At 41.8% G+C, this 27966-nt stretch overlaps 1 protein-coding gene across 1 annotated transcript; it reads right to left on the reverse strand.

Moving 5' to 3' along the window:
• Window positions 1–2732: 2732 nt before the first annotated feature.
• Window positions 2733–24689, reverse strand: htr2aa (5-hydroxytryptamine (serotonin) receptor 2A, genome duplicate a). The gene is made up of 3 exons (XM_077216626.1): window positions 24221–24689; window positions 8234–8434; window positions 2733–3687 (listed from the first exon to the last, which is right to left on the reverse strand). Exons 1-3 carry the CDS (start codon window positions 24687–24689, stop codon window positions 2882–2884), a joined length of 1476 nt encoding a protein of 491 aa, XP_077072741.1. The 3' UTR covers window positions 2733–2881.
• Window positions 24690–27966: the final 3277 nt, after the last annotated feature.

The following is a 27966-nucleotide window of genomic DNA, read 5'->3' on the forward strand; positions in this document are numbered from 1 at the left end:
ATATATAAATAAATAAAAAACATTTATATAAATACACTTATGGTATATTGCTTGTATGTTTTTCGAAGACACTCGTGATGAATTTGTAATGTACTTGTAACAAAAATAAAGTACACTTTAATATCAATAATCAAGCATGTAATAGTCCCTACACAGGCATATACCTAAAGTATACCAAGTATACTTGAAGTTGGTTCAATTTAGTACACTAAATACACTTAAAGTTATGCTTTACTACAATTGAATTACAACTAAAATATACGTGGTACAAAATTAGATGTTTTAAAATAGCACACTTCAAGTTAACTAATCATTAACGCACTTGAGGTATACTGTTAATTAGTCTGGCTGCAAATTTAGCTTTTTTTTTCACCAGGATGGTCACCGACACAAAGATATGTCTTTAATTTCCACAAGCTGATTGCTCACTAAAACCCCCAACAGTCATCAGGTTTTAGGCCACTTCAAGTTTGATTTTGACATGACCTAAAGCGGTGAAATGGCTGAGTTGTTTACTTGCTTTTTAATTAGTCTTCCCATTAACACCATGTCTTCATTCAGGTCGTTTCGAGAATGTGCTTGAAAACAAGATGCGGGGTTTATCGCACGAACCAATCATATCCAATCATTGGCATTGCCTTCTCTCACGTGCCTTTCCCTCATTCATTCTCTACTATCCCCTTATCACTGTTTTATTTTTGAAATTTCGATTATTTTCCTCATGCAGTTTTATTGAGACACTAACTCGGAGGAAACGCCCCTGTATGATAGGTACTACATTTGGTTTAAGTATGTTCTATATAATATAAATGTATGTTGCCTGAATGAAAATTGGACATACTACATTAGCCATGTTGTCATTGTCATGTGACCTACCGTGTCAATTGCGTTGCTTCCCCATTCACTAATCCTCTCCTGTGGCCTCATGGGATAAAATGATCAGATGGGCACTTTAAAATCTCTGCGAAAGTAGAAGGTTATTCGGCTACTTTTCACCTACTCTTTTCTGAATACTATGTATTCGTACATACTACTCTATTGGTGTACTGTTTTTGGCATACTATATAGATTCTATACAGCATTCGATTTAGGAACCAGCGAATTTGTTCCCTCAAGAGTTTTCTATGGGTTTGTAGAATAACATTTTTTTTAAAGTCATGTTTATCTACCATGATTTTCTGAAAATGCTAATTTTGGTATTTTACAGCTCTATATTCCTCTGATATAATTTTGCCACATTCTTCACACTACTGAGTCACCTTGTGTTTTACATAGTAAATGTGCAGTGTGTGGATTAATGTAACTTCATGTGCTAACTGTCATGGCCACCTGTTACAGAGCCAAATTATGACCATTCTGGTCAAGCGGTGGACGATAAATACAGAGGCTGATGGAAAACATTTGTAACTCAGTGTTCTTCAGAACATCTACAGCTCTAGCGCTCAAGCTGATTCAAAATATATTTGATATATCGGAACAGGAAGCAGATGACTCATTCAATATCTGTAAACAAGTTTATGACCGTCACCATAACAACAACAACACTGCTGTCAATTCAGACACTGGAAATAGAATCAGAAAGGTGCTGATCATAAGGTGCTGAGATCTGAACCTCAGGAGACGCACGAATGGTCCCGAGAACGCTCTCTGTGTCGCCACGGAACCCTGAATGCTGAACCAAAAACTTGCCGGTGATCACAAAAGCATGTTTTCAATGACCTTCAAATCTGACAAAGGTAAGTTTTGGGTTTGAGTACTGCCACTATCTGAACAATATGTGCAACATCAAAATGTCTCAGAAATTGTTTCTGATAAGTCCAAATGACAAGGTGCAAAAGTGGATATAAGTTCCCTTTTGAAAAGAACAGCTTTCCATGCTGGTCCAGGATGGTTTATGCTGTTTACTATTTTAGTGCTGGTCTAGCTCAACATGTTGTTTACCACTAGAAAAATTCTTTCTGATCTGGATTGTAGTTTTTATTTGAGGAGGTTTCTATGGAAGCCCATTGACACATTAGAGTCAAGTGTGACACTGAAGACTGGAGTAATGATGCTGAAAATTCAGCATTCCCATCATAGGAATAAATTACATATAAAAATACATTATTTAAAATAGAAAAAAAAGTTATTTTGAACTGTAATATTTTACAATATTGCTGTTTTTACTGTATTTTGATCAAATAAATGCTGCTTTTGTGACCATAGGAGGCTTCTTTCAAAAATATTAAAAAATCCCCATACTTTTGAAAAGTAGTGCCTCACGTTTATATTTTACAGTTTGACTTTGTTTCTCATTTTAAACATAATTTTTTTTTTACTCTGAAGTGGAAACAGGCTTCTATAGGATTCTTTTAGTTCTTTTCCATGACATTGAATGCAAATGTATGGTAAAATGATAAACCAGTATAGCACACACGTCAACTTATATGAATGAGGCTACAGCATCTCAATCGTTTGACGCAGTACAAAACTTTAGTCACATCACAAATTTTATCCACACTTGTTTTCAAAAACCTGACATTGTAAACAAAACACAGCTGATCTCCCATGAATTTAGACTTTGCCTTCTGGAATATAAAGTGCTACATAAAAATCAAAAGTCTTGACATCAAACCGTAACTCTGACTTAACACTTATATACAATTTTTATTTATCCCATTGATTCAACTGACACTGATGGTACTAAGGACCGATCTCAGTCAGACGAAAGTCTTTTTATGTATCACTGCCCTTTGTTCATAGATGCATTTGGGCTTTGAATACTAATACTTTAGACCAATCTGAGCTGATTTCTGTAGAGGTAAGAAGGATAGAATGCCAAACACGAACCCAGAAGACAATCCAGGTGTACAGTTGGCATTTGTGAGTTCATTGAGTGCATTCACAAGCAGCTGACACTCTCATTTTTGCGGCTTTTGGACAGATGGTGGTTTTTATTGGAAAGGTGCAGAGAGAAATCCCCATTGCCTATTGATCCAGTAAGCGGCAGGTGTGTGGACTGATAGGCCAGCGGTGGAATGGTGTTGACCAGAATTTGCTGTAATGGTTTCTTCTCTTCGTGAAACTGGCATCGGATGTATCTAGCAAAGGCCGAGCGGTAAGTCTTGTTGAAGAGCGTGTAAACCAGCGGGTTAACTGCGGAGGAAAGGTAACCGACCCACACAAACACATTCAACAGTCTGTTCATTATATCGGCGTCACACGCCACAGGCTCGCAAACCACCGCCAAAACGTTGGTGATGAAAAAGGGACACCACATCACGACGAACAGGAAGAAGACCACGCCCAGAACTTTGGAGGCTTTCTGCTCGTTGCTGATGGACTGTACGCTGTGCCGTCCGAAAGGTGGCATCACAACCCCTGACTCTGTCCCCGCCTCGCGACTCAACGAACGCCGCAAGAACAGTTTCTTCTCTGAGGGCGAGAACGATGGGTTAGGGAGGAAGTTCAGAGTGAATCCTGCGCTCCATTTGGGCCTGGGCACCAGTTGGTCAAGGCAGAGCGTAGCCTCACTCTGCAGAGCGCTGATAGTCAGGAAGTAGGTCACCACCATAATGGTCAATGGCACAAAGAAGGCCACAAAGGACCCAATCAACACAAACGAATTGTCAGTCAATAGGCAGCTGCCATCCTTGAAAACTTTGGTGTGATCGCGCAGACCCAGCACTGGGATCGGCATGGAGATACCTGCAGAAAAACAGAGGGAAGAAAGTGCATTTGTAGTTTAGTTTAGTCTGCAGAAATTGTGACAGACCAAAAAAACAAGGTGGCAAAAAACTAAACAAAAGAGAAGAAATGATGACAGTTGCTTATTTCACACAAAGCACAAAAGCAGTGCATTTGTGTGACCTACAGTTGTCTACGGCATATCATATGCAGCTGTTCTATTTATGTCCCTTTCACAGTCCATTTGTCCAAGCATGCATAAATAAATAATAGTTCATATACTGTAGTGCTAAAAAAATTGCACTTTCATAGAAAACAAATTAACATGCAGTTCATTATTCTCTTTAATGGCATTAATGCAATTAGCAATTCTGACATAACTGTTCTGTGGTTATTATTTTTTTTATCAGTAAATCATGGTAGTTCATTTGTTCTTATTTTCAATACATTTTGCCAATTTATCATTACACCCGTTTTATTCTGTTCTGAGATTATTTTTTTTCAGAAAGTGGTGGAAAAAGACCCTCCTAATTTCTACAAAACTACTAAAGATTAGATTAACTGTGATTAATAATAATGACAACAATAAAAATAATAATAAATATTATTATTTATTAACAGCCCTTAAAAATACTATATATTTATTTTTATTATTATTTATTTTTTTACAATAGTGCTAATAGTGTGGTTTACATATAATTTTAAAGATAACCAGACACACAATATGCTGTTCACTTGGACTGGAAAGAGTTAATATAAAGGAATCACTTAAACACCTGACTAACACATATGCATCCAAGAAATGTTTTAGTCCATGAACCATGTCTTATCTCAAGGAAGAATAAACTCTCACTCTTGGCTCATAATCAAGTGTAAACACTTAACATTCATTGTTTCAAGCACTAATACATTATTTAGTTACAAATCATTAAATTGCTTTAAACTGAGAGCGCAGGTGGCGTATATTTATTAAAAACATGCTCAATGTGCGGCTCAATGTGAACCATGCGATTGATGGATCTCTTCTTGAAGGACATGCTCATATTATTCTACTTACTAGATATATTGCTAATGCTTAGGCAGCGAAAATGTCCATCTTTGTCACATGCCTTCGGGTTACTTCACAGTAATTGATGGGACTTTTTTCTCTCATTGCCTATAACAGTTTAGAAGCGTAACCTCAACAACACAACTATTTATGACCATTAGTGTTCAGTTCTGTATAACACTGTATATGATACTTCTCCTTTCCGCTAGCATCTTGCAAATGGAAAGCTTGTATCGCTCAAGGACAAACTTTCAGTGAAACTGCCATGGTGACAAACCATCTCCATGGCAACAGTAAATCTCAGAAAATCTGTCTGATCTCTGGGGTTTGTTGGGGGAAACAGAGTTTGTAAGGAAGGAGGTAAGGAGAGACGGGGGTGGACGGGGGGGTTGTTGCCATGATGGACCCCGTGCCACTGGATGATGCATCTAGATTTGGCTGTGAATCTATGGATAACAGCGGGCCTTGGATGACTATGATAAGTGTGTCAAAATCTGAGAGGAGTAAGAGGAGATTAAAAATATACATCGGTAAGGTTTCTCCTTTAAAAGTGAGTGGGGTTACTTTATCTTACACACTATCAACCTCCTCTGACATCCCATTTCTCATCCTTTCCTGGAGATGAGAGTACAGAATTATAATGTAAATGGAGATTATGCTTTGCTCAAATCCACTGACAGCACTCATCCTCATCTCAGTTATAGATGTTATGTGATGACATTTGAAGGCAAGACACTACATGTGAATTTGAACTAGATATCACACAATTTCCCCAGTTGATAAATCATAGTACATTAAGACAATTGTTTTGTATTGCAAGATTTCTAAAATTAAAAAAAAAAAAAAAACTGATCTGAAAGAATACATGCTATGGAGGCAAAATAGTTTAAAGTCTCAACATTGACCATGTGCTTGATAAAACATTGGTTTCGTTTGTAATGTATTGCCTTAAAGCAGATTAAGAAGCGTTTAACATGGAGAGGAAGGAGGATAGTTCATCTGTTAGTTTGCATTACAAATACTGGATGGATGGATGCTTTTATGAAAGAAAAATTACACCCATAAAATGTTCCAGTGCAGAAGACAGATAATTACGCATCTCAATGGCATGCGCCTCTTCCAGTGATAATTAAAAAAGCACTTTTTTGTCTTACCAACCAGACATGCTGTTCTTTGAAAAGCATCTGACTCACGCTCAAAGAGCCCTAATCTCTGAAATGTTAGTAGGTCTTCTTTGATCCCCAAACGATACCTAATTACTAATCACTTTAAAGCAACACTAGCTCTCAGCTCTATGACCGCTCTGAATCTGGCAGAGCCTTGAGACTGGAGTTCAGGGAACTGAAGCTCTATCCAAAAGTGTACCGGCACAGTTTAACTGCTTTATTAGTGTAGATATTTTTAAAATAGTTATATGGCCTGTAGTTATACTGCTTTGCATTATAAATGCGTTTCATTACACTGTTTTCTTTTTCTTTTTGCATTACGATGGTGCAAATGTCATTGTGGGATGCACTTTATTACATTTTCTGCTCATAATAATTCATTTCTGTCTGCGCTGCATGCAGATCGAAAAACAGGGCTGGTTTGAGGTCGTTTTGAAAAGATCAGAGCTTGAGCATTTCTTCAGTTTCGGGCACTGCAGAGGGTAATTTTTAATTCAAACTAATAAATTTCATTTTCTTTTGTTATATGAAGGTCATACTAAAACTGTATTTCCATGCCTTCATTATCTTTAGCTACTTTTTTTTCCCAGACAGGGACATGGCAGTCTCTAAATAAATAAATGCATAAATATCATACAATTTTTCTATATCAACAAATTTATATATCACTTATCAATGATTTAATTATATTGTTTTATCAAAGGTTAGTGTACTTATTTACCAAGGCAACAACACTCTTAGTGAAGAGTATGTTAGATTAAATATGTAACATGACATAAAAATTCAAAGGGAAATCAAAGAAACATTAAGGTAAATGTCACTCGTGAACAATATATTTATTGAGAATAATTTCCTAGCAAGCTTGAAAAGAATGTGTGAACACGTATTTCTGTGTATTTGCGATCTGTAAAATTATGGCTCCATCTAGCTAAGGCTAATACCATAGCTATTCTCTTTTGCAAATGTTTAAACTCTAATTTCCATCACTGTCATTTCCACCAGAGAATGATTTGAGATGTGGTGGAAATGACACTGTGCATGGTGGAATTATTCATGTCTTCAGCATTCAATAAACCAGACATGTAAAATTCATTCATTTTTATCTTTCTATTATGCTATTTTGTCCTCTTTCAATCATTTTTTTCCATTGACATAATCAGCAGTATACTAATGAAGGTGCAGTCACTACTGCAGGTCTCATTGTTGCCTCTCAGTTCCAATCTATATTATAGCTGATTATTGCTGCAATTTTACTAATGATTTACAGATATCCAACTTGTGCTCAAAAAGCTCTCTCTCCCACTCATGTATTAAATATCATGGTAAACATAACTTGATACATTGACGTTTTGTCCTACAACGCAGAGTGCACACACTCACACCCCAAGCTGTCTTCTCTAGTTATGTATTAAAAACGTACGTTTGGTGTGTTTAATTTACGTTGTAGAACAAAACATCAAAGTACAGTCAAGTTATGTTTACCACAGGCTTTATTTTACACATGAATCGAAAAAACCCAATATTGGGATTTAGAGAAAACGTTAGAAATGGTGTCGTTAGACACCCCAGTCTGCAAGACTTGTCGATCAACAGCAAGTGCAAAAGGGGACTATACCAGAAACCTGTTCACCCACCTCTGCGTCAAATAATCCTTAGTCCAAAAATGTGCTCATTGGATTAGAACATGGATTATAGTATGTTAACTTCAAATATCTATAGAGGAATATTTTTGTTGTATTTTTACTAGTGCTGTCAAATTGATTAATAGCATCTAACATAAAAGTTTTTGTTTATATATATGTGTGTTTAGATATTATATATATATATATATATATATATATATATTGCGTGTGTGTGTGTGTGTGTGTGTGTGTGTGTGTGTGTGTGTGTGTGTGTGTGTGTGTGTGTGTGTGTGTGTGTGTGTTTTGTGTGTGTGTGTTTCACACCCATTATATGTATCCATACACAGTGTATATAGATATAAGTTTCTATTGTGATATATATATATATATACCGTGAATTATTTTGGCCATGATAACTGTGGTGTGAAAATTCTGATATTGTGACAACCCTATAGTAAACATAAATGTTTGAACTCTCTTTGGATCACTCTTCTTTTTTATATCGTCTCTAAACAGTTAATGTCATCTCAAACCAATAAACCAATTATTCTAGGATTTCACAAGTTCTGAAAGCAGAGTCAGAGGTTAATACTATGTTATTATGAATATACATTCGATCAGAATCAGGACTCATCAGACAGAATGACATCCTGTTCATAACAGCTTCATGGCTTCATGGCTTCATGGCTTCACGTCACACTACAGCACAGTGTCATGCCCACATGTTGTACCTGCAGAGATGGTCCAGACTGCCGTGATTTTGGCCCGGGCCCGGGAGCGTGAGTTTGATCGATTGTGTCGGATGGGGTTCCGGATGGCCACATAACGGTCCAGGGAGATAGCGCACAGGTGCATGATGGAGGCGGTGGAAAAAAGAACATCCAAGTAGATCCACATGGGACAGAGTGATTCAGGGAGGGGCCAGTAGTAACCTGAAGAGGAGAAACACATTCAGAAAATCAAACCGAAGGAATAAAACTGACAACAAAAGGCTTAAAACTCTGTTGCATACTAATAAGTCCTGTGAATTCATTTAATGGGCTTTGTCCACTAAGCTCAAGTGAATGATTTCATTGGAAAGCATGAGTGTGATGAGCTCATAAGACAGTCTTTTCTGTTGACACGGTGGTGAAAAACGGTTCAATTTCTACAATACTAGAAATTAATTTCAACAAGATTGTAGTCTGTCTGTCTATCAGCTTGTTTGTCTGCCAATCCATCCTTCCATCCATCCATCCTGAAAAGCAAGTTTGTAAGAGCAATAGAGTTAACTCACTACGCTGTGGGCAGTCAGGCAGAAAATGACCATTCACCATTCACCAGACTGAAACTGTAAAGTTCATTAACATTCCTGGCACTTTATACAGGACACACACAGACACAAACTATGAAGGGGAGAAATGTTCAATTAATACAATTAAAGCAATTTGCAGTTATTGTCAGGTACTTTCTTATTTTTAGTGCTTTCACTAGTTTTTTGTCAGTGACACAAGTTTGAAATGAAGCACGACGGCAAAGCCAAAAGAGCCAACAAATTAAGTGCCACAAAGAAAATAGACTTTCGAGGGAAGAGGAAATGAGGTAGAAAAATATATAGAAAGAAATGGGTGAAAGGATAAAATGAGGAGGAGCTGCCGGAAATGAAGGGAAGAATGATCATATGTGGGTGAATGAATATACAGAGCTTGTGTGCAGAAATAGATAAAGACCATCAATCACCAAAACAAGAGCACACAATCACATACATGAGTTTCAGAAACAGCACTCTTCATCAGAACTCACTCAGGTTTGTTATTGGATTACCTCAGCAGAGCCACAGTTTTATATTAGTTTCCCTGTGTTCTCTTAAAGTGATTGAAAACCTGTGGTTTCTATACAGTTCAAGAAAGCGCTGAAAAAACTGATTCTGTGAATTTCTCTCCAGAAGAAAAATCTGCTAAAATTCAGTCTGCAGTGGAATAAACGTATGCAGCAGCATGGGAGGCAAATTGTGAGTAAATAACATTATGTTAGTTTTGTAAAGCTCCCACGCTCTTCTGCCTTCACTATGAGGTACAAAAAGAAGTCTGGGTGACACACTAGCTAAAGATAGATGCCTTTTACTATGAACATGAGATGCAGACTGCCATCACGACTCAAACTTAAACTTCGTCAATATTACCCGTGATTGTACACAGACTGAAACTACTGCCATTCTCTGTGAGTATGATACATATTTTTATCATAATTTCAACATAATCTGACGAACGTCTCGGTTACGTATGTAACCCTCGTTCCCTGAGTAGGGAACGGAGACGTTACGTCGGATGACGACGAATGGGGTTTCGCTCAGAACACCTATCGATTTCGAGTATTACAAAAATGAGGTGGGTTGGGGATGGGGCTTAGAGAATACACATATGACCCGGAGGGATGCATATGGAGAACACTGGGGTGTCCAGCCGCAGGTGGAATATTTCAACCCCAGGGGTGGCAAGGTGGCTTGCCAAGGGAAAGACGCATGCTCAGAGAGGCTTACAGTGGAAATACACATGTGGGAGTCGCTCAGAGGAGGGACCATGCACACGGGAGGCACCTAGCCGACGTGCAGGCAATAGACACTGGCGCCGACGTCAGGAGTGCTGGAGGAACTCAGGGCTTTCGGAGAAGCTTACCTGAGGAGAAATCGCACGTATCCAGTCCGTGGAGTGGAATGGCGAGCAAGCGAAGATACCTGAGTGGGTCCAGTACTAGCTGGTTGAAGCGAGTACATGAGAGGACACTGGCTCCACTCGGAGATTGTAGAATCTGGCGAATGTGTTAGGTGTCGCCCAGCCTGCAGCTCTGCAGATGTCTGTTAGCGAGGCACCATGCGCTAGAGCCCAAGAGGACGCCACACTCCGGGTGGAGTGGGCAGTCACACCAAGGGGGCACGGTCGACCTTGCTGCTGGTATGCCAAAGCAATGGCGTCCACTATCCAGTGAGACAACCTTTGCTTGGAGAGAGCCTTTCCCTTCAGCTTCCCACCATAACAGACAAAGAGCTGGTCTGAGGTCCTGAAACACTGCGTTCTGTCTACATAGGCGTGGAGAGCGCGTACTGGACAGAGCAGTGCCAAGGCTGGGTCTGCCTCCTCCACGGGCAGCGCTTGCAGGTTCACCACCTGGTCCCGGAAGTGAGTGGTAGGAACCTTGGGCACATATCCAGGCCGGGGTCTCAGGATCACGTGAGAGTAAGCCGGCCAGAATTCCAGGCACGCTTCGTCAACAGAGAATGCATGCAGGTCCCCTACCCTCTTGATGGAGGCCTGTGCAACCAGGAGCGCTGTCTTCATAGACAGGAATTTAAGCTCAACTGATTGCAGGGGCTCAAATGGAGCACTCTTCAGGGCAGTTAGAATCACTGAGAGGTCCCAAGAGGGAACGAGAGGAGGGCGAGGCGGATTTAGTCTCCTCGCTCCTCTCAGGAACCCGATGACCAGGTCGTGCTTCCCCACCGACTTACCTTCGAAGAGATCATGGTGTGCGGCAATGGCGGCAACATAGACCTTCAGGGTGGAGGGAGACAGCCTCGCTCCAACCCCTGTTGAAGGAAGGAAAGCACAACGCTGATCGAGCATCTCCGGGGGTCTTCTCAGTGAGAAGAGCACCAGCTGACGAAGAGGTTCCACTTCAACGCATAGACGTGTCTCGTGGACGACGCCCTAGCGGAAGTGATGGTAGCCACCACCGCTGGTGGTAGGGTACTCAAACCTGCCTCGTCCCATCCAGGAGCCACACGTGGAGGTTTCAGAGATCAGGACGAGGGTGCCCTATGGTGCCCCGTCCCTGAGAAAGAAGGTTCTTCCTCAGAGGGATCGGCCAGGGAGGTTCTGTCGCGAGGAGTACTAGTTCGGAGAACCAGGTCCGGGCGGGCCAGTACGGCGCGACCAGAATGACCTGCTCCTCGTCCTCCCTGACCTTGCGCAAGGTCTGCGCAAGAAGGCTCACTGGGGGAAACGCATACTTGCGGCCCTGCGGCCAGCTGTGCGCCAGAGCATCCGTGCCGAGCGTGCCCTCGGTCAGGGAATAAAAGTTGGCGCAATGGGTCGAGTCGTGAGAGGCAAACAGATCTATCTGTGCGTCCCCGAACTGGTCCCAAATCAGCTGAACCGACTGGGGATGGAGTCGCCATTCTCCAGGGAGGGGCTGAAGCCGTGAGAGCTCGTCGGCTGCACAGTTCAGGACTCCGGGAATGAAAATGGCTCGAAGCGACCTCAGATGCTTCTGACTCCATAAGAGGAGGTGGCGGGCGAGTTGCGACATACGGCGTGAGCGTAGACCACCTTGACGGTTGATGTACGCTACTGTGGCGGTATTGTCTGATCGGACTAGTACGTGTTGACCCCTGAGCAACGCCCGGAAGCGGTGCAGGGCAAGGCGTACTGCCAGCAACTCGAGGCAATAGACATGCCATACTACTCAACACTACATGCGAGAATCACTGAGCTTCAGGAGCAACCTTGCTCAACACCTAAGTGTGAAGAAATTCACTGAACTTCAGGAGCATTTCTGCTCAACACCTGGTGTGATAAATCTCACTGAATTTTTCAGGAGCATTTCTGCTCAACATGAGAGTGTGACAGGATGTCCATTGCGCATGGCGCCCCAGCCCGTGGAGGCATCTGTTGAGACAACAACATGTCGGGAAGCTCGTCCCAGGGGCACTCGGACCCGTAGAAAACTGATGTTCGACCACGGGGTGAGTACTGACGGCAGGTCTGAGTAACTGGTACTCGGAGGGGCCGTGTTGCCATGCCCACCTCGGGACTCGGTCGCGAAGCCAAAGCTGAAGCGGTCTCATATGAAGCAATCTGAGCGGCGTACCGCGGCTGCAGATGCCATATGCCCCAGGAGCCTCTGAAAAAACTTCAGTGGAACCGCACTCTTGCGCTTGATAGTCTCAGGCAAGTCAGCAATGGCTGAGTGGAGAAGGCGACCAAGTCCATACCTAGAAAAGAGCTCCTCTGCACGGGGCAAAGTTACTCATTTCCCAGTTGACCCGAAGGCCCAGATGAGCTAGGTGCCGGAGCACTGGGTCCCTGTATTCGGAAACCTTGTCTCAGGAGTGAGCTTAAGACAGCCAGTCACCGAGATAGTTCAGGATGCGAACCCCTTGTTCCCATGGAGGAAAAAGGGCTGCCTCAACAACCTTGTGAAGGCGCGAGGAGACAGGGCTAGCCCGAATGGGAGAACAGCGTACTGATATGCGCGCGCCCTGACAGCAAACCGTAGGTATGGTCTCAGTCGAAGGAGAAAGGAGACATAAAAGTAGGCATCCTTCAGGTCGATCGCTGCAAACCAATCCAGTGGCCGCACACATCCAGAAATGCGTTTGGCCAGGAGCATCTTGAACGGCAGCGTGTGAAGGGAGCGGTTCAGATGCGTAGGTCCAGGATTGGCCGTAACCCACCAGACTTCTCCGGGACAATGAGGTAGGGGCTGTAAACCCGGACCTCATTTCGGCTGGAGGGACAGTCTCAATCGCACCCTTCGCCAGTAGGCGAAGGGTGCAACCTCCGCTCTCATGATAGGGGCATAGCCATCGACCAAAGTGGTGCGGACTCCCCTGAAGCGGGGAGGAGACCGTGCGAACTGAATCGCAACCCGAGCCAATGGTTCGTGCGACCCACCGGAACAGATAGGGAAGCTCTAGGCAGGCTCCCAACTGTGCCAGAAGCGTCAAGAACCACAGACGTCCCCCCGGTGGTGCAGCGAAGTAGAATGCCGGCCCAGACGTCGACGGCATAGCGGCCCGGTGTGGGGGCAAGGTCAAAACCGCACCCTGACAGAGGAGGCCAGGGAAGGACAAGCGTTCCACGGGGGCCCGCTCTGTCAGGGGTCTGGCGACAGAGTGGGACAGGGGCGAAGCGGTCCGTAGACGGCACGCCGTGTCAACCGCCTCTGGGACAGAGGGGGACGAGGAGAGCACGGATTGTGGGCGGCGCTCTGTGTCGTCCGAGAACTCTGTATGCTCAGAGACGAGAGAGTCAGCTCTTTCTGAATAAGGATTCTTCCCCAGCCCTCCACCGGGGAAAGGAGTGGCCCTGCTACCAACTCCTGGAAAGAACTGAGTCTCATCTCTGAGCAGCCCATCTCAAAAGTGCCGCTTAACCTGGCGTTTAGCGGGGGCGGGGCTGGAGAGGGCTGTGGCAGCCCCCCTACGGTCTTCCAGAGCCAGGCCCGGGTGAACGGGCGGGGTTGGAACCGTGGGAGGGTGCCTTCGGCGGTGGGCAGACTGAGGGATCTGAGCGGACGGCGGGGCCGTCGGGCAGAATAACCTCAATCTGCTCAAGGGCGGTTGAGAACTGTTGGGCAGAAGCACTCAATCGCACCGCCGAAGAGGCCGACCTGGGAGATGGGGGTGTCGAGCAGACGGGTCCGCCCGACATCATGCACATCAGACCGGTCAGCCCCAGAATGGTGAACATCACCTGACTCCGAGAGCGTACGGCCACTTTCGTCGCTCGGAGAGCAAGGTCAGTGGCGGCGCGCAGCTCACTGAAGAGCCTCGGGTCAGTCCCGCCCTCCTGCATGTCCATGAGCATCTGGGTCAGGTAGACCAGCAGAACGGTCATGGGATGCAGTGAGGCGGCTGCCTGTCCTGTGGCTTTATAGGATTTCGCCACAGATTAGTGTAGACGAAAAGAACTACAGGCTTTGGACGGGTGCTTAGGATTGAGCCGGGAAGCACTCTGAGGACACAGTAGCATGGCAACAGAGCGTTCAACCGGGGGGACCCCAGTGTACCCATGGGCAGCGGCCCCTGAGGAGAGGAAAGGCGGATGAGACCAACGAGCGGACCCGTGATCTTATCATGCACGTCCGGGAGGAAAGATATTGGGGTTTGACGTGGACGCGGGTCGGCGGCCTCACCCAAAAACCAATCGTCCCGGGAAAGCATGGCCGTCATCTCCGGATCAGACTCAGGCACAGCCGTATGCACACCAGAGGGTGGCAGCTGTGACGAGTCGACATTTCCAGAAGAATCAAGCCCACCTAGTGATGCTGCTACAGACACAGCATCATCCTCTGTAGCTTCAAATGAAAACACACGGGCCACCCGAGGGTAGACTCGTGGAATCATCAGTTCGCTTGCGGGCACCGTGATTAAAGAGGGGGGCTGGGGTCGTGGACACAGAGTCGGCGCCTTGTTCCAGACCAACACCCTCAGGTCACCCTGGCCACCAGCCGAAGATCGGGGGGTGGATGAGGGGACTCTCACTCTTGCGAGTTCACCGAGTCTCGACCTATATATCACGCGATGATCACGTTCCCAGCGAGTTCAAGCATGATCAAAGCCCAAACACACTGACAACGCTCGTGCCCATCAGAGTCCGATACCAGTCCGCTGCAACCAGAAATGCACGGGCGAGCCGTCTTTAAAAAGACGTGCCGCGTGCAAGCTCTTTTATGAGAGGAGAAAAAAACTCTGCGATGTTGAAGCGCACAGGGAGACACACACACACACTGGCAGATCACTGCACAGATCAGCAGGCACTGTGAGCTCGCTGCAGATCGCCATCACACCAACACCGGAGAGAGAAGCTCGTCTCGTAGAGCGAAGTCAGAGATGACTGTGGAGTGAAGAAATACTCTTGGCTCCGAAGCGAAAACATATCTGCATGTTGCCGGATTCGTCCTTTTATACCCACGAGGTGGGGCGGAGTTACGCTATGCAAATTCCGCAGACCCATGGCATTTCTTTGCCATTGGCTCGTTTTGTAATACTCGAAGTCGATAGGTGTTCTAAGCGAAACCCCATTCGTCGTCATCCGATGTAACTTGGAGTGACAACGAAGGGGAACTGATATTAAACTCATTGTAGTAAAAATATATGCAATTACCATTTTTTATTTCATATTTTAATTATTTTAAATATTCATTTAAAACTAAATTAATGCAAGTGTATTTTAATTACCAAAAATTAAAACCACACAAATAAGACTCTTAAAACTGTATTTAGACAATATTAAATTGAATTTATGTCCCAAATTTCAGTAAGAAATTTCAGTAATTATTACATCAAACCACACAGAAAATAAAGTCTTCTGAGCTTGTTGATCAACATTTTTAGAAGGTTATATAAATAGTGAGGGGCTTCATTTCAATGACTATTTATTGAAAAGAAAAAAGAGCTTCAGGCCTTATTTTATACCCCTTTGCGAGCATGGGCTGAAAGAGAGAGAGAGAGAGAGAGAGAGAGAGGATCTGGGCTTATGATTAGAAGAGATGAAGGTCCTTTTAGAAAATATTAAGATGGGGGGCCGTGTTTGATGTAGCGGTATGCGTCATGGCATAAATAAAAATCAAAGTCTTGATAAAAGTTGCACACAAAAGAAAATAAAGAACTAAACGAATAAAAGTTCAATCACTGCTAGTCATGAGAGGTGCTTATGAATAGAAATGAAGAATGTCATCCCTTTCTCCGTGAGGCTTCTGCCAGCTGTGGCTTTATTCAATAAAGCTAAAAAACAAGAGATGCCGCATCAAAACCAGAGGCTAATTAATAATCCATTAATACAAAATGGCTGTGGATGTGTGTCTGCTGTCTATGAGATGCATGCATTGGTGTTTGTGCTTGCGACTGAAAGGGAAACAGAAACAATGAAGGGGAAAGACTTGATTTAAAACCCTTCTGACAGTCTGTCTAATTGGAGTTACTCATCGGCACAGGCTCAGGGGACGCCCTATTTGCTGAAGGGTAATACTCAGCATTTAATACAGAGACCCAACAAAAACCTGACAAATTCCCTCAAATCCTTTGAGTGTTTTTGCCTCTGCTTTAGATGAAAGCCAAACGTTATCTAGCCATGCAGGATAATAGCCTGATTTTACTGAAGGACACCTTAGAAAGCAGTGAGTGTATGTATACCTACTTAACCAAATTTGTACCCAGAAATGAGCTAAATCTGACAAAACCTCCTTTCTGGGATGTTGTCATTTGTAAAAACGTTATAACATACAGTATATTAAAGAAATAGTTCACCCACAAATGAGAATTATGTCATAATTTATTCACCCTCATATTGTTTCAAACAAGTATTACTTACTTTCTTCTCTGAAACAAAAGAAGATATTTTGAAGAATGTTGGTAACTAAACGGTTTTGGTTCTTATTGTTAAGTTATGTTTCTTTTACTGCGCATGTGTGAGGAGCACCTTTTATGGGTTAGGGCGTTTTTTTTTTTGTGAGTTGTTCAGTCTGGCGTCCTATGAGAGGGAGCACGGCTGTGTTGAATTGATGGAACAATAAAGAGTTTATTGTCTGATAACAGTTGTAGTTATTGAGTTAACACTTATTGTATGAACAAAAAATACAATGGTAATCACTAGGAACTGAAACTATTTGCTCATCAACATTCTTCAAAATATCTTCTTTTCAGCAGAAGAAAAAAATGCATATAGGTAAGCAAATATTTTTTTAAATTGTCAATAGCAGGACGTTTTCTGTTAGGGTTAGGTTTAGGTTGTATTTATAACAAACTATATACAAATAGCACATAAAATTTAACCATACAGCCTCACTGACCATACCAACTATGTACTGTACAGTACATACAGACAAACAGCACCACCACCTTAAAAGCTTTGCCTTTTGACCACAAGCCCAAGATTTCAGCAAGCTGAATGACAAGTCTTAGCAAAAATTTGCCTCTAGAGTGCCAGCACATTTTGAAATGCATTTCATGCAAGCACTGATTTGAGCCAGATGCCTGGGAAATGACCACTGAGGGCATGATTATATGCGTCACTGTGTCACCATGTTGAAAATAAAGTCTATGACATTTGCCTGAGGCAAGAAGGAAACTCGCTGTAATGTCACGAGGAGTGTGTCTGCGTGTGCGTTGATGTCGGTAGATGGATAATTACAATACCGTTGGGTCACCCCGTTTTCCCTGACCCTTCCTGAACTCATCCTCTGCCTCGTTAAACAGCCCTGAATCTATCAGACTAATTAATATCTCCCTCCTTGCCCACACACACCTTTCTCACTGCCTCTTTACCTCTTGTCTGGCATGAAACAGAAAAATTTGTATTCTTCCATAATCAATCATCATCATTCTAAACGTGTGTGACGTTGAACCCATCAATACTTTGAACCCATTTACACGAGACTGGAGCTTCCTCTTATGTTCCACAGACCCTCTTACAGTATTATGCAGTTTGGAAATGATATATCCAGAGTGGTTCTAATAAATCGCATTTGAAAAACAACCCACCTACCCAACACAAAAACTAAAACCTAACTGATAGTGTTAAAAAGTAAACGTGAGCTGAAGCAAATCAGCAGATTACATTTTAAGATTACAGCAGACAGCACAAAAGTTATGACAAATAGCAGACCCAGCACAGTCAGCACCTAATTAAACTGAACTCTGGGTGGTTAGTGAATAAGACACAGGCTTTTGAGTTGAAATAGGGGACGCAACATTTAAGAAAGTGAAGTGATGTGAAGGCCAAGTATGGCAACCAATACTCAGAATTTGACCTCTGCATTTAACCCATCCAAGTTAGTGCACACACATAAGGAGCAGTGAGTAGTGAACACACACACTGCAAACCGTGGACACACACCCGGAGCAGTGAGCAAACATTCACTGCGGCGCCTAGGGAGCGATTGGGGGTTAGGTGTCTTGCTCAAGGGCACCTCAGTTGTTTCTTTCGACCTTCGGGTTACAAGTCCGACATTCTAACCATTAGGACACAACTGCCCCAAACCGATGATGGCTATCCATAACCATCCAAAAAGATATTATAACCCACCCCAGATGTACCATGTTGTATGGTGTATGATTAAGAGAGAATAATTAAGCAGCCATTACTGATGTGGCACAGGTTTCATGTGCTTGAAATGGCCACGACCCTAATGAGAATGAAATGAAAGATATGTTTCAGTGTCTACGCAGATGCTCGTCATTAGCCCTTCATGCTGCTCATTAAGTCACTCCTCTCTTTTTAGTCGGTGAACTCCGTGGCAACCTAGAGACCACCTGTGCCAGAGAACCATCAATGCTGCATCAACGGCAGCTATTGAGCTTTGTGTGTTGTTCTGGAATACTCCATCGTCATGGTGACATGACGTGGCGGTGGATTATGCCAGAGCTCTGCTGTGGAGCCGTTTGGGAGATTCAGAGGTTTAGAGAATCAGGGGGAAATTAGTTTCGGTGTTTTCTGATCCCATTTATTTTAGCTTCCCTGTCACTCTATGGAAAATAAAAAGAAAGAGGAACAGCGAAGACACTGGTGTCTGTCTTTATCATATTAATTCTCATTACCCATATTATACTCACTATAGCACATGGCCTCTAATGGCTTATTGCTTCATTCACATAATTCACATTCATTACAACCAAGTCACATCAAGTTTATGCATTTAACTGCTTCAAAAAAAAAAAAAGAGGAAGGAATCAATTTTTTGAGGAGACACTGGCTCCTTTGCTTCCTAAATATAATTCACACACACGTAGCTATTCTTACCTGTTCGGATAATGGGTTAGTAGCACGCACTGCTATTTATAAAACAGCTCTGATTACCATTGGATTACTCAGAGCGTGCTACGTCACAACTCTAGTACGTCAGTGCATCGCTGAGACTCAAAAGGAGTTCCTCTCTGATTTTATCACCCCTGCTGCTTCAGCTGTGATCCCCTTCTCATGGACTGAACGATCTCTGTCCCATGTGTCAGTTTCTCGCTCGCTCTATGATCTCTCTTCTGAAAGCACATCAGCCTGTCTGCTATTCTCTAAGACCAGTGGAATCAGTCTGTTTACATGTGATTCGGTGGAGGTTTCAGTAGTGTTTCACTAATCCTCATCACTAGTTCTTATGAAATGTCCCTACAAAGACATTCCCTCAAACGATAATGTGAAGGTGGAGAAAACTATGGCTCATGAAAATGTTGTGAAATTACAATCCGCAAATTAAAAACAGCCATCCAGCAATATCAAGCCATACAAGGTGTATATGACTATCTTCTTTTAGACGAACACAATCGGAGATATATTTAAAAATATCCTGGCTCTTCCAAGCTTTATAATGGGAGTGAATGGGGGGTGAGATTTTTGAAGCCCAAAAGAAATGCATCCATCCATCCATCCATCCAACCCATCCATCATACAAGTAATCCATAATGCTCCAGGGTGTTAATAAAGGCCGTCTGAATCGAAGCGTTGTGTTTGTGTAAGAAAAAAAATCCATATTTAAAACTTTATTAGCAATAATAACTAGCTTCCGGCAGATGACTGTACGGATACTGCGCAAGTCAACTTGCGCCACACAAGTAACCCCTGACACGACGTATGAGGTAGGAAGTAGGAGTATCGTAAGCTTAGATGCCTTTTGCGGTTTAAACAAATAGGGCAGAGTAACAAACTCAAGCTCCTCTTCTCTTATATAGAAATCCTCTGACATTTCTCTTTAAAAATTCTTATGTTAGACTTTTAATTCGTGATCAGTGTTTTGTTTCGCTCTATCCTCTGTGCTCCGTGTATGTCAATACTTCATGCGTCAGGTCATGGGTTACTCTTCCACCGCAAATCGCTGCGTACGTCCATCTGCCGGAAGCTAGTTATTATAGCTAATCAAGTTTTAAATATGTATATTTTTCTTACAAAAATGCATCTCTTCACTTCAGAAGGCCTTTGTTAACCCCTGGAGCCGTATGGATTATTTTTTTTATAATGAATGTATGGATTTATTTGGGCTTCAAAACCTTGTCCCCCATTCACTCCCATTATATAAAGCTTGAAAGAGCCAGGATATTTTTAAATATATCTCCGATTGTGTTCATCTGAAACAAGATAGTCATATACACCTTTGATGGCTTGATGGTGAGTAAATCATGCTATAACTTTCATTTTTAGGTGAACTCTCCATTTAACTAAATGGCACTATCAGCAGGCACAATTTGTTTCCTCTTTACTGTTATAACCCTTTGTTCAATTATTTTTATGGAAAAAATACACTTTTTTGCTTTTTATTGTATAGTACAAAAAAGAATTGCCAGGAAGCTGAAGGGGGTGGATAAATAATAGATATAAAATGACACAAGCCTGATTGAAACTCATTGCCCCCGACCGTGCAACGATGCCGAAGCATGAGCACTATATCCACCCGGCCAAGTCTCTGATAAAAGACATTTTTCCATCAGGAAATACCCTTATTTGAGTCTCTCTCAATGTGTATGTGTATGTCTCTTCTGAGTTAGAAAATCTGAGTTAAAATACACTGTTCTGAAGTCTTAAAGTGGGGGAGCAGTCCATAGTATTATAGTGATTAGCTTCCTTCCTCTGTGTCTGCATGTGGTCAGTGCTGGAATAATACAGAGCAGCTGCCTATTGAATCCACCCATTATCAATTCAAAAACACACTAATTGTTATCTGTTCAAACAGCTTATTCCAAACAAGACCATTTTTTACATTTTCTTGTGCAAAACCTGCTGCTGCTTTGCCAAGGAGTTGTGTTTGGTTGCCAGGGCATTGCAATGCGGTTGCTAGGGTGTTCTGAGTGGCTGTTAGCATTCTACTATGCGATTGCTTTTGAGTGGTTTGCGCGTGTTTTGAGTGGTTGCTGGGTGATTGCTTCTAATATTACATTTATGTTTTTTTTTTCATGTTTTGTTTTTATCTGCCAGTCAAAAATCATAACTCCAGATTGCACACCCCTCCTTAACAACCCACATGATTCAATGCTTGAGTATAACACAGATTGAACAAAATTACTAAATTAAAAGTGAAAAAAGCTAATTCAACATATTAATATGTATTATAATAGTATATAAATAGTACTACAATAACACCGTTATATAGGGATGCACAATATAACAGTACCATATCGGTTACACACACTTCTATTAGATATCTGAATTTATTGTATCAATCAATATATTTAGTTATGCAGCTCATTTCCCCTACTTTTACATTTAGATTAACTTGGCTTAGATCTAACGCTCACTTAAAGTAAATCAAAGTTAAACACAAATCATTTAATAACAATGTAATCTTTAGGAAATCACAAAATGAATATTTATTTTTCATATTGTACATTATGAAGTTGTGATGTCTAAATTCACGCATAGAATTTCTTTTAGACAAAACCATATAGAATTTTATATGGAAATATATCAATAGAAAAATGTAAATAAAATATACATGAACATTTATTAATATAACATTAATATAAAAATAATTATCGATTATTGGTAAAATTGTAATATCGGTGCATCCCTACCGCGGTGAGTTATGTGCCAAAGTTTAACTAAACAAGATTATTTCTCTAAATATATAGAATTAATTCACAATATTTTTGCGTATATTCTTAAAAGTAATCCAACAGACCCAGTCCAATTGTTCGGCTTTCGAAAAAAATGATAGAAGATATAATTCATTGCAACATTCTCCGGAAAATATGTGTTTGTCTTTGTGTATGCATTAATGTGAGACAAAAAGAAAAGGAGAATGGAACAGACATTGTGACTCACCCTCAAACACAAGGACAAAGAGTTTAATCAAGCCAATTAACAGGCAAAATAACAAAAGTGTAATTTCCCATGAACAATAAAACCAAAAATGCACAGCCAGCCAGGGAGACAAAGACAAATTGCTTAAAGTCCCCCTATGGTGAAAATAAAGCTTTTAATGTTGTATCTATGTGGTGTTTTTAATACGCTTTGAAACACACCATGTGCAAATTCATAAATCAAAATCATAGCTGAGTATTTTCTCCTTAAAACTGCAGTGAACCAAAGAAAGTCTCAAAAACACGGTTTGAAAATGCGAGTGAGTGGAGGTGGGGCTAACTTGCATTTTCATAGAACCATGTATACTTAATGAGACAAGGGTGTAGAGTTACATTCAGTTTTCAAGCAAAAAACTTTCAAAGTTGTGTTCAAATGTATACAATTATTGACTACAGGGGGACTTTAAGAGTACAGGTGACGTGCTGAATCTCCCCAGCATCCAGTGGATTTGTATAGCATCAGTCCAGTGTTTACGCAGCAGAAAATAATCAGACTTTCTCTAAAAATTCTCCCTCCACATCATCACCTTTAATGGGTTACTTTGTTTGACCGTTTATGCATTTACTAAGCAGCAGAGGTCTTTTTACTCACACACACACACCTTGAAATGTTAACAAGGTTTTAGCTGTAACATGTGATTCTATCCTAAAACCGTGACATGATGACATTCATTCACATCCACAGTCTGAGTAATAGTACTAATACTTCCCACAGAGTATATAGGCTACTTCCCACAGCACAGAGTATCTAGAGGGGACAGACGAGCAGAAGAGAGACACAGAGGGATGAAACGTTGAAGAGGGTTGCATGTTCCTCTCATGCACACTCTTGTGCGATTTTAACCTCTGTGTCTCTTTGAGTTCTTCAAAACGGCTGCCTCGGCACACTGATAACAGCCTGAAATACAGCGTGACGATGACATTTCACTGTCAAGCTCCATCAGAAAAACACACTCAAATAGTAACACCTTCAACCTCCATCATAAACTAATATAAAAGCTTGTGTGCTAAACCATGCATTTTTTATGTGTTTGGAAATAGAGCAATTAAAATAATCTACAATGTCATCCAGCAAGCCCTTTGCATGAAAATACACTCGTCAGTGTATACAAGGCCACTAATGATCAATTAACACATCCACTTTAAGTAGACAAATAACAAATTACACAGAAATTAGCATTTCCCTTATGAAACACAAAAGATAATGAATCAAAATTAACAACACAATGTGGAAATGATAAATAAACATGACCATATATATACAGTATATATAAAAAGGAAATATCAGCACAGTGAAAAAAACTAAGCAGTGAATTAAAACCTGTCTGTCATTTAAAATACCTTAAACTGGGGTTCAGAATAGTAGTACTAGGTTAAAATTACCATTAAATACCACAAATTTGCAGTCATGTTCAAAGTCATTTCAAATTATGTCAATTATTACACCATATACCTTACTTTACTCAAACAGTTTTTCAAGTATAAAATAGGGATTTGATTGATTTAGATTTGTTACGTTGAAGAAATAAAGAAATAGTGCGTGTGCATAACGTGTTTTCTCTTAAGTTTTTTTATTACGATTTTATACAGTATTTAACATGAAATGTTATGAAAATTTCAAATGTTAACATGAAATGTTCAAGTCATTAACATGAAATATTCGCTGACACTATAATAAACAGCAAAACAAAGAAATATCTTTAAATACAACATTACAAACAACGCTGTGCTATGCTCGAAAGTCGCCCACCATCTTTGACATATCAAATGACGCTTCTCCCTGAGGTCAGGATTGATCAATCTAATATAATCCATGTCCGACTTCCGAGCACCGTTCCAGTCATTATCTTCAAGTAAGAGGTGGGAAAATCTCAAAGTGTGTGGTGGAAAAATGTCTTCTGTCCCCTATTAAAATCAGCCATAAGTTCACTTCCAACTTTTCCAGTGGAAACTCATATGGCAATAACTCTTCATATTGTTTCAAATCACTAGTAGTAAACTACTGAAACCTGGCTTTTGACATTGACATTACTAGATCACCATACATTACTGTTATTCATAATCGCACAAGAACATTCAACATTGTGTAAGTGAAAGCTTACATCCAAACATCACTGCCTACATAATCAATCACAACAGTACACACCTATTGCAGCCGTCAAAATCAAAGCAGACTCACCATACACAATGGTCACCATGGAGACAGGCATGACCAGAAGTCCCAGAAGCATATCTGCCACTGCCAGTGACATGAGAAAGTAATTGGTGGCATTTTGCAGTTTTCGTTCCAGATTGACAGCCATGATTACTAGAATGTTTCCAGAAACAGTAACAATGACCACAATCAAAATCAGCAGCGCAACCCAGTTTTTCCGAATTAACTCCTCTTTACTCGTTTCGTCGTTGCACCTTAGCCATGACAGTGGTTCTTTCCTTTCACTGGAAGTGCCGCTGATGGATAGATTGGGCAGGAGAGATTCTTCTGTATCAGCCCAACTTCTGTTACAGCCAAATGTACTGTTACGGACCACATTACCCAGCATGATGTCCGTGCTCGGTGTCCAGGTGTCTGGGTCAAAGGGCATCAGGTTCGAAGAGGTGAAGATGCTTTTGGACACAGGTTTTGAAATGTTGGCATGCAAGTTCATAATGTCCCCTATTAACACTGATAGACTGTCAAAAACAAGTTCAGTTAGAGGTGATGTATCCTTCTTTTCTTCATGGCATCTTTCATACAGCCATGAGTCTAGAGGTTTGCTGTCCAGTTTGAAAACACTCCTAAAGTCTTCCTGCTACTCTTTTACTGTCACCAAAAAGCCTGAAAACTGGAAATGTAAGGTGTATAGATAAAACGTGATTTCCATAATCCGTGCATTTCAGAACGCGCAGTGTGTTGTTCCTGTTAAATGAAGTCTTCTTCTCCCCCTCTGTTCTCGTTGTCAGATTTTATGAGCTGGATGACCTGCTAGTTGAGCACACGCTCTCTCTCTCTCTCTCTCTCTCTCTCTCTCTCTCTCTCTCTCTCTCTCTCTCTCTCTCTCTCTCTCTCTCTCTCTCTCTCTCTCTCTCTCTCTCTCTCTCTCTCTCACTCACTCTCTCTGCTCTCTCTGGCTGTGTGTGAGCTAGCATAGTCTGGTTCTCCTCAAGTCAGTGATCATTCTGTTCAATCCAGCTGTGCTGAGAGAGTGAGCGAGAGAGAGAGAGAGAGAGAGAGAGAGAGAGAGAGAGAGAGAGAGAGAGAGAGAGAGAGAGAGAGAGAGAGAGAAGTGTGAGTCAGAGGTTTAGTGAAAGTTCCTCAGGTGTTACCTCTTTCTTCTGCACTTGCATCTACAACTACCAAGATGAATCAGGGAGCTTATGTAATGTGACAGGCGACATAAATAAACACACTCCACTTTCTTAAGGCCCAAAGAAAATGTGATTGATGGAAATAGCAGGCAGGATTAGGAAAACATTCAGACAAAGATATAAAACACACAAACTTACCTTGAGAAAATAAATATGCTTCAGAAGTTAAAATAGCATGACTGCTGGAAAAAAATATCATGTCTATCCATCTATCTGTCTGCCATCTATTCATTCATCCATCCATATAAAAGTTTATCCATCCCTCTATCATCTATCCATCCATCTATATATCTAAACGTGTCATTAACAATATTTGAACGTAGCCTTTGTAAATTACATTGAAATTAGCCTTTAAGCAGCAGTAGTACTAGTCTTGCACATCCCTAGAAATCACACTTTCACCCCTCCAATCATGTTTTTGTTGGAAGTTGAAAGGGGAATATCCAAATACACCACAAGACAGTGCCACAACTCTTGTCAATTAGGCCAATTATGGCAAAAACAAAAGACATTAACATGAAATGTTCGCAGTCACTATAATAAACAGCAAAAAAAAGAAATATCTTTAAATACAACATTACAAACAACGCTGTGCTATGCTCGAAAGTCGCCCTCCATCTTTGACATATCAAATGACGCTTCTCCCTGAGGTCAGGATTGATCAATCTAATATAATCCATGTCCGACTTCCAAGCACCGTTCCAGTCATTATTTTCAAGTAAGTGGTGGAAAAATTTCTTCTGTCCCCTATTAAAATCAGCCATAAGTTCACTTCCAACTTTTCCAGTGGAAACTCATAGGGCAATAAGTCTTCATATGGTTTCAAAACACTAGTAGTAAACTACTGAAACCTGATAGATATACACACCATGGCTTTTGACATTGCAATTACTAGATCACCACACATTACTGTTATTCATAATCGCACAAGAACATTCAACATTGTGTAAGTGAAAGCTTACATCCAAACATCACTTCCTACATAATCAATCAAAACAGTACACACCTATTGCAGCCGTCAAAATCAAAGCAGACTCACCATACACAATGGTCACAGACAGGCATGACCAGAAGTCCCAGAAGAATATCTGCCACTGCCAGTGACATGAGAACCACTCTAACTATCCCTCTATTTGTCCATCTATATCAATCAATAAATCTATCTTGTCAATCTATCCCTCTATCTATCTGTTCTATCTGTGGGGTGTAATAAAAAAAAAATCAAACCGAACCGTTCTCCACCCACGGTTCAGCAGGCACTTGCACCGCGGTTCATCTTAAATCTGATTACAAATCTATAATATGGTTTGTTAAAAATAACAATGAATAAAACAGACACACAGATGTATGTTTCTGTCGATGGATACGCATTCAGGCTTCCCAATTTGTTACAACAGCGATAATCGAAAAAAACGTAGACAAAAAAAGTCATCTTTGTAAACTTTGTTCAATAGAAGTGCCTTTGGCTATTTACCTGGTCCTACCAGACTCTCGTACATTTGGCGCACTCCATTGACAAGCGTTAACTTCTTTGAAGTCGGGTACTCTGTTGAAGTTTAAAACTATTGGATCTGTCCAGGGCCACTCTGGATCTGCCATAACCAAGCGCTAACGTTTGGTCTTGACGCACGACTGGCGCACGACCTCAACATCATCGTTCTCAGCCACTCCCTCTGTTTGCTGATTGGACCGGTAAAAAATTGACCGGAGAAATCCCACGAATATACCACAAACTCAGGCGTAGTATTGAAGGAAAATGAAAATTGAGCGGAACTACGTAGGAGGGTGGAGCCAGGCTAGTTGGCTATAGCCTATTGAACAAAGTTTACAAATGCTCTAATATATGACAAGCCATTTATGCTGTCATCACCAAAACGCAGAGGTGAGACCTGAACAGCACACGTCGCTATCTGTGTTTAAACTAAATTAATTTAAGCCTTGCCAAATTAAATATTCAAGCGCAAAAAGACACGAAAGAAAACTCGCACATGCTGTGTGAAGATTTATGTGCGCACTCATCTAAGCCGCACATGGTAAAACTCGTCTCAGACAGTGCGCAAATATTGAGTTATGAGTTCTCTTACGAGAGTATCCCTCGTACTGCGTAATATCTTACGCTACGGGGAAAACCTCTTTTCCACAAGATATTGAAGCCAAAAATTATCCTTTAATTTTGATTAATGTAAAACGCTGTGCGGCAGCGTGCAGACATAGGCAAGACGGCTCGCGCGCCTATTGGCTGCCCTGCGGCAACAGCAGTAAGCCTATCGAGAGAGGCCCTGCGTGACGTGACATCCAATGGGGGTGCTTCGCGCCCATTTCGTCGCGTCCCGCCAGAATAGGCGTGGCCTTGGCCTATAAATACGCTCAACAGGCTGATACAAACTGATTTTCATCTCTTCAGCGAAGCACTACTGCATCGCTGGATCCAGAGTGAGAAGCCGCGCCGTCTGATAGTAAGCCTTCTGCGGGACGAGCCTTCGAGCCTGAAGCCGCTGGCCTTCACCTCGCCGCCTTCAGCCGCCGTACCTGCTACGCTTTCCGGCGTTAATATCCTTTTCGCTGCTAGAGTGTGTG

The sequence above is a fragment of the Siphateles boraxobius genome, unplaced genomic scaffold (genome assembly GCF_051911475.1).
Source record: "Siphateles boraxobius isolate OS27281-9 unplaced genomic scaffold, OSU_SipBor_1 7, whole genome shotgun sequence".
NCBI lineage: Eukaryota > Metazoa > Chordata > Actinopteri > Cypriniformes > Leuciscidae > Siphateles > Siphateles boraxobius.

Bases quoted from the DNA above. Each gene is read 5' to 3' on its own strand.
- htr2aa (XM_077216626.1), bottom strand. From the start codon at position 24,689: ATGAACTTGCATGCCAACATTTCAAAACCTGTGTCCAAAAGCATCTTC. The intron at 8,435-24,220 runs GTGAGTCTGCTT...TCTCCTCTTCAG, and splicing joins CATGGTGACCATTGTGTATG to GTTACTACTGGCCCCTCCCT. The intron at 3,688-8,233 runs GTACAACATGTG...GTTTTTCTGCAG, and splicing joins AGTCTGGACCATCTCTGCAG to GTATCTCCATGCCGATCCCA.